General features: G+C 42.5%; 1 protein-coding gene across 5 annotated transcripts; it reads right to left on the reverse strand.

Annotated features, from left to right (window-relative positions):
* Positions 1 to 1,196: 1,196 nt before the first annotated feature.
* MMAA (metabolism of cobalamin associated A) lies at positions 1,197 to 9,754 on the reverse strand. Of its 5 annotated transcripts, none has more exons than XM_053403248.1 (7): positions 9,648 to 9,754; positions 6,971 to 7,430; positions 5,250 to 5,372; positions 4,468 to 4,638; positions 3,461 to 3,546; positions 2,406 to 2,555; positions 1,197 to 1,573 (listed from the first exon to the last, which is right to left on the reverse strand). In XM_053403248.1, the coding sequence occupies exons 2-7, from the start codon at positions 7,392 to 7,394 to the stop codon at positions 1,286 to 1,288; spliced, it is 1,242 nt and encodes a 413-aa protein (XP_053259223.1). In that variant the 5' UTR covers positions 7,395 to 7,430; positions 9,648 to 9,754; the 3' UTR covers positions 1,197 to 1,285. The 5 variants fall into 5 exon arrangements, with proteins under 5 accessions (XP_053259223.1, XP_053259224.1, XP_053259225.1 ...); XM_053403249.1 differs by lacking the exon at positions 9,648 to 9,754 and adding an exon at positions 9,487 to 9,581; XM_053403250.1 differs by lacking the exon at positions 9,648 to 9,754 and adding an exon at positions 9,446 to 9,469.
* Between the last annotated feature and the right edge of the window lie 279 nt (positions 9,755 to 10,033).

Genomic DNA, 10,033 nt, shown 5'->3' on the forward strand with positions numbered 1-10,033 from the left:
GTGTATGTGGCAGCACTACAGAAATAAGGAAGCAATACGCAGGAGGGCTAGACGTATTAAAGGCTACCCCAGCTTGTGTTACAGGAAGTAATGGATTTAGAAAGGTCCAGTGTAGATTAGATATAGCCGGGAGTGGAGGGAGAGGAACTTCCTTATAAGAGCAACACTGACAATATAACAGCCAAACAATGGATCGTTCAAGCTCCTGAACTTGAAGGAGAAAAATGAGTTTTTATGTATGCAGTGCAGTAGCTAGCAGTTAACTATCAGGAAAATCATGTGCTTTAGAGCTTGTTATTTTATCCCAGTTGAAGATCATCACTAGCTTGCATTGTTTGAGGTTCTTCTCCATGGTCTTTGTACTAAGTCTCCTTTTTTATAACTAATCTGAGGCACTGAAGCCTTGGTCCTTGGCACTAAAATACATCAGCAGGAACAAGAGTAATACTAGACTGAAGAATCAGGGTCAGCATGCATGCAGCATAAGTAGACCGATCTTATGCATGCTTACTCCGCAGGAGCAACCTTTGCTATCAGTGAGGCACGTTCTCAAATATACAGGTATAGGATTGCAACCTAAGCATGAATGAAGACCCACATGTTCACCCTCATGACACAAATGGACCCTGTGCATGCCATCTGGGGCAGAAGGAATTGAGATTCATGGGTTTGCAACACACTGGTGCAACAGTAGTTATGCATCATCATGATGCTGTTAACAGATCTTAGGGTGAAACTCAAGGATTAACATGGTTGTACAATACGTTGGCTTGCAAAAAGCATTATGTCCCTGTTATGCACACAAAGATTCGCCATCCTCTTTTAATCCATATTATCTCTGAGTTGCTGTTAACACAGAATTAAGGACTTCTAAATTAAACTTATTAAAAATAAACCAATGTCTAATTCACTCTTACCCTTTTAATGGTACATTGTAATTAATAAAGTTCAAGCAGTTGGAAGTTTCGACCAATGAAGATGATTGGGCAAGTGCTGATAACTGAGGCAAATATTAAGACATGACTGTGCTCACTGCTGATATTCTCCCTAGCATCCCCTGCAGATTAGAAAGAAATCTGAACTGACAGTAAAGCACTTGTGTACCATTACAACTGCATACCTTTAAACATGCTGTAAATAAAAAGGATCGACTTCCATTTACAGAACATTTTTGTTACCAGGTAAAAGTGTGCAGATTCACTGAAGTAGAACAATTTATGCCTTAGGAAACTGTTTGTAATGTACAGGTAATTGGTGAAAATCAGGTCATGCACAAAGGTGAATGTTAAGATCTTTCTTTAAAAGCTTTGAGCAATAGGTCTGCAGCCAGCCCTGGAGAGAGAATTCCACTGACAACCTTTTCTTCCAGAAGTGGAATCTGATCTCTCACTGCCAAGTGACTCCGGAAATGATCCAGCATGCTTTCTTGGATTACATTCCACATCCACACTTTTTGCTGTCTCCTTCGTTTGGTCATCAACTCGCTGCTTGTAAGCATGAGGTCTCGGAATTCTGTCATCTTATCCCATATGTCAGAGATGCCTTCTCCAGTTTTGGCAGAGATTCGTATTACCTATCAGATTGAGAAGGTTTTTTTCAAGATGCAGGACAAATTAAGGCTATTAGTATTGACCTAAACATTAGTCCTTAGTAACTTATATTCTATAAAACCAGATTCACACTGCAGCAGGCAAGAGCTGCCTTTAAACAAAGAACCTGAAAATCCAAAACTGAATGCTGTACATCTAAGCAAGTTTTTATGCTAAGGAACTAAGCTTGGGCAGGCCAATGCAGACAAGATAGTTAACCGATAGAGTAGCTTTGTATGGTCCAACACCAAGAAAGTTACGAGCTACTTTTGGATCCAAAACAGGGCTTTAAAGGTCAGCACCAACACTCTGAATTGTGCTTGGAAACATACTAAGAGACAATGGAGATCTTTTAGGACCGGTGTTATATGGTCCGGGCGGCTGCTCCCAGTCACCAGTCTAGCTGTCACATTCTGGATTAGTTGTAGTTTCCGAGTAATCTTCAAAGACATTGTCCCTTTGCCTTTTGAAGTAACCTTTCAAAAAGCACATCTCCCAAAACTGAACCTTGGAGGGCTCAACTTTCTACATCCCTTCATTGTGAGAATTGTTCTCTGTTCCTGCTCTCTGCTTCTGCTTACTTAGCCAGTTCCTGATGAACAGAAGAACCTCTTACTGCATGACTGCTAAGCTTACACGGGTGCCTTTGTTGCAGTACCAAATGTGGAAGAAAACTTTGGTACTTGAAGAACCAAGCAGTTTAAGCTAGTACTGTGCCTAGTGTAGTAATTTCTATAGCATTATCTTTCCTCACCTGTGTCTCGTATTTTTTCCTGGCTGAAAAGAAGAGGAAAGGGTTATTTTGGATGTACCAACCTTTGGGCTCCAAACCTTTGAGCGCTTACGGAGTAATTTCAGAGCACTGACGTATTCTGCTTGAATTCTCCGTGCCGGTACAACTAGATCTCCGTCAGCTTTGGTTACAGCAACAAGATCAGCCATCTCAATTATACCTCGCTTGATACCCTGAACAGAACAAGGAAAGAAAGTAACAGAAATCTCAGAGACACTGTCTATAACCAATTAATATCTCCCTCAAATACCCAAAGATCATTTTTAAAACAGAACAACTAGACTTTTAATTGCCATTTCCAGTAACATCCTGAGGACTAGATAAATGAAGAGGGGCAGAAAGAGCCTTCACAAGCTTTTAAAAGGATTCCCTGATTGTTTAGACCACTAAGTTCACATGTCTAATATGAAACATTCACACATTCAGGTGTATATAAACATCTGATGGTAAAAGAAGTAGAGTTATCGTTTTAAAGCCATTATAGGATTTCAACCTTGCCAGACAGAAATAGCTCTTAGCCTGAGTTGCACTCCTATAAAATGAGATCAAGAGTTTCATGTCTTTGCAGGTTTGTTCAGAGGACAAGCAAAATAAAATTGGAAAGCACTCTGTCTCCTAAGCATACACAAAAGCATTAGAGTGGAACCTCAGGTTAAGAACTTAATTTGTTCTGGAGGTCAGTTCTTAACCTGAAACTGTTCTTAACCCGAGGTTCCACTTTAGCTAATGGGGCCTCCTGCTGCTGCCGCACCACCACCATGCGATTTCTGTTCTCATCCTGAAGCAAAGTTCTTAACCCGAGGTACTATTTCTGGGTTAGCAGAGTCTGTAACTTGAAGCGTCTGTAACCTGAAGCATCTGTAACCCGAGGTACCACTGTAATAAAAATAATGAACTATTGCCCATCTGTATTATAACAGCTTTTTAGGAGGCATAAGGATTGCTAGCAAAAACCGGCTATGTCAAAATTCAAAAATGTTTTGCTGGTCAGTTCTGGTAGCTCAGGATGACTCTGGAAGACCTCCTACAGTTATGATCTATATGAAGTTCAGACTTCTGCCAAATGTAGCATTATTACCTGCAGCTCGTCACCTCCTGCTGGTGGCAGTAGCAATACAAACATATCAACCATATCAGCAACAGCAAACTCCGACTGACCCACACCTGAGGATCAAGAGCAGAAATTGACCAGTCACTTTGGAGATACAATGACAAATAATAATAATAATAATAATAATAATAATAATAATAATAATACCAGGATACGACACTACCAGAGGAGGGAAGAAGGGAATCTGAGAGACTTCAACAACTGAGGCTTATGAGAGTAGCAGTAAAACAAATGTTTGCATGCACATCCTAAAAGTTCAAGCAAATTAAGGAATGGGAATAAGCCAATCCACATTATGGAGCTGGGCTGTATTAAATCCCTTCTTGCCTAGGCAGAGTAATTATCGTCCCCTGGGGGATATTCTTCCTGAAGAGTTGTACAAACAGGCTCAGTTGCACTGGACTGTATTGATGGAGCAGCATGGTTGCAGTTTTTCTAGCAATATTTTATCAAAGGGGTGAGGAACCTCTGACCCACATGCCTAATTAGGCCTGCCAGGCCTCCCCATTTGCCCTCCAAGGCAGTTTCAGCCAAGCCACACTGACCTGCCCTACACCTGACAAAATATATGACGTCAGGTGAGAGGCAGGTAAAAGTGGGGTTGGATAAAAGGGGGTTTGCAGGGACTGCTAAGCAGTGGTACCTGAAAAGCCCTATGCACAGCTTTTCTCAAGTGCCAACTATCAGCTGATTATCAGGTGGTGCTTGAAATGATCACCTGATGACATTGCAATACCACCCAGTTGTCAAAATTGGCCTGCCAAAGTGTGAAGATGAGGATATGACCCACTGACCAGATTCAGTTCCTCACCCATTTTATCACAAAGTAGCACTGATTCCGCTGCACCTACGACTTGGGTTGTCTCTCTCTTCTTGGCTCAGCAGGCCACAATGCAAAGCACAACTACCAAGCTGTGTCACCATGGAAGAAGCCATGCTGCAGACTGCATAGAATGGAATGACATTTCACTGACCTACTGTTTCTACAAGAACTATGTCATAGCCTCCTCCTTCACACAGCAGAATGGCTTCATTTGTGGTCCGCGTTACACCTCCTAGCGTTCCTCTGGTTGGAGAGGGCCTGATGTAAGCATTCATATCTCTTGACAACTCGGTCATTCTCGTCTTATCACCCAAGAGTGAGCCTGAAGCATTAAACAAATGAAAGAAAAGGGGGGAAGAGTTTCATAGCAGTCTAGCCATTCAAAACCTTTACCCATGTCTCCATTAAATGCAAACTTATTCTTTGATGAGAACTAGGCTGCAGAGAACAGTCCTTCAAAGAGAGATATTGTGTGCTAAGTTCCTCCACCCAGTTTTGGGTGATTCCCCCCCTCCCAGGGGCCCTTGTACCACATTGCAGACTGTCCACGAAGTGTCCCCCCCTCCAGCCCTACTTTTTCAGGAGAGCAGGAAGCTGCAGGGGGGAGGGATCGGAAAGTTTTCTTCTGTTAACTTCCTTCCGTTCATGGTCTTTAGAATAAAAGCCAGCATCCATAATACTGTCAATTAATCTTATGTCTGCTTTCCAACTTCGTTACGACTGTTGCTGAGCTTTCAAGATGAGGCAAGTCACATAATTAAAGAACAGCCATTAACTGACAGAGTGAAACCAACCCACTCAGATGTAAAGCCCCACCATTTTCCATAGCGCTTTCTCCCAGGTAAGCCTACACAGGCTTGCTGCCCATCTATGTCCCTACAACTGGCAAGGAAAGAAGCATGAGTGATAAGTAATGCATTCACACATACTCACCACCACTGGTGCTAGAGGATGGGTCCACTGCCAAGACAGACACTTTGTGTCCTCTTTCAGTGAGCATTTTCCCAAAGCATTCAATAAATGTTGATTTCCCAGCACCAGGAGGTCCAGACAATCCTAAGTAGGAATATAAAGATCCTTTGTTCTAATGTGCAATCACAACTCTGAGTGCAAGTCTGTCTCCTTACTATGAACATGGCCTAATAATAATAATAATAATAATTTATTATTTATACCCTGCCCATCTGGCTAGGTTTCCCCAGCCACTCTGGGCAGCTCCCAACAGATTAAAAACAAGAATAAAACATCAAACATTAAAAACTTCCCTAAACAGGCCTGCCTTCAGATGTCTTCTAAAAGTGAGATAGTTGTTTATTTCCTTGACATCTGATGGGAGGGCATTTCACAGGGCGGGCACCACCACCAAGAAGGCCCTCTGCCTGGTTCCCTGTAACCTCACTTCTCGCAGTGAGGGAACTGCCAGAAGGCCCTCGGAGCTGGACCTTGGTGTCCAGGCAGAACGTTGGGGGTGGAGACACACTTTCAGGTATACTGGGCCGAGGCCATTTAGGGCTTTAAAGGTCAGCACCAACACTTTGAATTGTGCTTGGAAATGTACTGAGAGCCAATGTAGGTATTTCAGGACCGGTGTTATATGATCTCGGCGGCCGCTCCCAGTCACCAGTCTAGCTGCCGCATTCTGGATTAGTTGTAGTTTCCGGGTCACAATGCATTTTTGGTGGTCTCCTGGAGGGACCACCAGTGCTTACAGAGCTTCAGAAGGCAATGAGCAAGGGAGGAGTCTTCACTGTGGTGGCACCTCCTTCCCTCAAACTTAGGCAGGCACCATTATTGTTGAGAGACTGGCAACTCCTGAGGCCTCTATGGACATCTTATTCCAATATGGGATTTAATTTATTCATTTCCAATTTCAGTTGCATGTAGCTTGTATTGTATTGCATTATGCTTTTATTATTGTACTTGGCTTTTAAAAAATTTGTACGCCACGTTGAGACTGATGTGAAAGGTAGTATAAGAATGTCCCAACACATAAAATAAAAATCCTGAAAATAAACCTTCCTAAACCCAGATAATGTACCAGATAGATACCAATAATCTCTGCTTCACTCTTAATTCTTGACCACAACTCTTCCCTCCAAAGTTATAAATTTTCCCATAATGTTGTTATTGGACAACATACATGTCATGGTTCGCTTTTTAAAGAAAATTCACATTCCACATGGTAACTTCCATCTCTAGAAGGAATCACTTAACTCTTCCCATAGCAGCCCACCTTCTGATTTGTTGACTATTTTCCCTAACCTACAAGAAAGGAATGTCATATACAAGCATATTTCATACCGGTTAAGTAAATTATTTTGCTCCAATTAAAAACAACAGCTGATGCACTGTGCTGGCAGAATATTCATTAAAAAATGAGACAGTTCATAGGGAGCAATTTTAGTGGCACGTTAAAAGTAATGGGACTTTGGGGATGACATTCACTGAACTAAACATATTCCATAGGGGACAAGCTTTATAACAGAGGCATTCAGCAATGCATAGTTAGTGTGACATATCACAACCAATCATAAGCTAATAGGTTACAATTTCTTTTAATTTTAGAATTAAACTGTATTTCTTTAACAACTGACAAGTGAAGACACATTAAATCATCAAAACAGCAATAACTGCACAAACAAAAGAGAACTGACCCACTCTAAAGGCTAGTGGCTTTCCTTTATTTAACTGCTCTTGTTCTCTGTGGTAGGATAGTACCTTCTGAAGGAGCACCTGTGCAATCTCCTTCTTCCTGCTGTGTGTGGATTCTACGAGAGTAATGGCTTCTGCCAGGCAGGCCCTGTGTCCTTGAATTAATCCATTGTACAATTTGTCTAGAAGTCTCTGTTCCTGGTCAGAGAGTGTCTGATGTTCCAACACTGCTGGATAACAGAGGCCTGTGTTCAAGCCCTTTGAAGATATCATCCTCCTTGAAGAACACTGTTGTAATGAATTCAGCTGTTGGGCACATGAAAAAGCAGATACAGGGCTGGACCTCCAGCAATAGTCAAGACTATTAGGAAACCTTCTCTGAAGAAAACAGAGTGGAAATCGCAGCAGCAGTGATGATCCATTCATTTTGTCTTGATTCAGAGAAATCCGTTTTTTGGAAGCCTAATAGGAGAAGAAAAATGCTTGGTAATTCCACATTTTTAAAGTGTATTCATGAAGTGTATTTGAAGCAGCGAAGAGGTACGTAGGGAAAAGGTTCAACACCCCCTTGGCTTCTAACTCTACATAATATACTCAGACCCTTAAAGAAGACAAATATCAGGAAAACCTTAGTGGCAGAGATGTCAATTTTATAACAGTCTTGCCTGGCAGCCGTAAGTGAGGAGTGTGCAGAATCGCATGCAGGTAATAATAATAATAATAATAATAATAATAATAATAATTTATTATTTATAGCCCACCCATCTGGCTGGGTTTCCCCAGCCACTCTGGGCGGCTTCCACAGAGACCAAAAATACACTAAAATGTCACACGTTAAAAACTTCCCTGAACAGGGCTGCCTTAAGATGTCTTCTGAATGTCAGGTAGTTGTTTATCGCTTTGACATCTGATGGGAGGGCGTTCCACAGGGCGGGTGCCACTACCGAGAAGGCCCTCTGCCTGGTTCCCTGTAGCTGGCAAGTGGGTGGGCTGGCAGAAGAGTACTCTGTCCCTTCTCTGTGCCCAGCAAATACAGTAGGCTGCTAGAGGAGAGAATGAGTTCGCCTTCCTCTTATGCCAGCCCCCTGTAGGCTAGAAATTTTTGAGTTTATTTACTAGGCTGTTTTATAATGGTTAAGTTTTTACTTACAATTTCTACCAACCTAATACACACTCTGTGAACTTCACCTCCCCACATCCAGCACTTACTCTCAACCTGCAGATTTTCCAAATCATACAAATTCTCCCTCAATTTCTGATCTACTAGCAACTGAGGACAAAACTAAATGAAACCTGATTCTCTAAACTGAACATAAGCAAACAAAAAACAAACAAATTGCAGAACAGTAGGAAATGACAAATTAAGTTCTCCACAACATTCCCTGGTAAAGGAACCACAGGTTGTTGCCCCTGTTGAGGTGAACTTTAAACTGAAAGTTAATGTACTCTCCATTTGAACAACCCTAACACTCTGGTTGGCCACTCTGAGAAACAGGATACTCAATTAGAGAGGCCTTTAGTCTGATTCAGCAGGGCACTTTATGTTCTCAGAATGACCAACCTGCACACCCATGTTATCTGAACCTAATGGATGCTTCCTATTACATTGTGATATTTGAATTTCTACAATAAAACAGTACTCTTGTGTACACAGAGGGCTCTCTTCCATATTCAGCTATTGTGGGTTTATGTATTAGTCCCACCTCCCTACTCCTATTGATTCTCATATTCCAATGTAGTACTGTAATAGTACAGTAATTCTTTTTATTTACCACTCAGAAAATGTTTTAGGTCAAAATGCTTACTTGGAAGTAAGCTCTACTGAAATCAAGGGAACATTGCTGAATGAAATCAAGGGAACATTGCTGAATCAACACTTATCAGAATTCTAAAACAGACTAAACATTCTAACATACGCAGACACTTATCTTATATTACAAGGCAATCTGACGCACAACACTGACGCTGGTAATTGTTTTTTTGAAAGAAAAGTACAGATTAGCAAGGGCTTTATCAGTTAACCACACTTCTATCCCGCAACATAGACAACTTAAACTTTCTTCTATAACCTACTGTGAGAGATAAAACCAACAGTAGACTAAAATCCACATTTAAGCATTCCAGTTAAATGATATGCTGCCTTCTGAAGTGAAGGAGCTGAGTGACCTTTAAAAAAACTAACAAAACCTAGGCCCCAAGTAACATTGTTACAGTCCAGCAATACTATAGTTTAATTCTCGGGGGGGGGGTGAGAAAAGGGAAGAAGACCCTCTCTCATATATGTTCTCCCAAATTATGTCACGCGGAATACAGATAACTGGTAATTTATAGCTGCATACACTTCCAAGAGCACAACCCTTGTCATGTTTATTTGGGCTTCCGTGGGGCTTAACCCCCAGGTAAGTGTGCACAGGGTCGCCTCTCAAACCACTGCAAAACCTGTACCCCCCACCATCCTGCACTGGTTTTATTGCTACCTAAGATGGTTTGCGTTTAAGCACCGTGGAAGGACAGAGACCTGTTTCTAAATAGGCAACGCCAATACAACGCCGCCAGGGTCCCCCAAACTGGCGGTCCACGAAACCCAGGCGGTCGCGGGTCGACTAGCAAACACGCTCTCTCCCGCCCCCCCCCCCCCCGCCCGCACCACAACAAGGAAATGACCCCGCTGCTCCGAACCTTTTCACATCCGGGATACGCCAGAGGACGCAAAGCAGCACGCAACTTGAACCGCAACCTCCTCTAGCCTTGACCCCGCCCTGCCCAGCTGCTCCGTGACTATGTCTGCCAACTGCGCCTGCGTAGAAACCGGGCAGCTGCGGGGGCGGGGCGGGGGCGTTGCAAAGGGAAACTGGAGCTGCTTCCACGCAGGCGCAGTCGAAGGCAGCCATGTCCGTTGCAGTTTGAAAAAAGTTTTAGACGGCGGTTGTTGTGTCTGCGGAGAGACCTGAACCAGTCTCTTTCTTACAGCCTCGCGCAAAGGGTGAAAGCAAAGATCCTTTAGTTTGGTGTGTGTGTGTTTTTAATTGCCTTGCAAGTATTTGCTTATTTCATAATGCTTATAT

This window comes from Podarcis raffonei, chromosome 9 (genome assembly GCF_027172205.1).
Source record: "Podarcis raffonei isolate rPodRaf1 chromosome 9, rPodRaf1.pri, whole genome shotgun sequence".
Taxonomy (NCBI): Eukaryota; Metazoa; Chordata; class Lepidosauria; order Squamata; family Lacertidae; genus Podarcis; species Podarcis raffonei.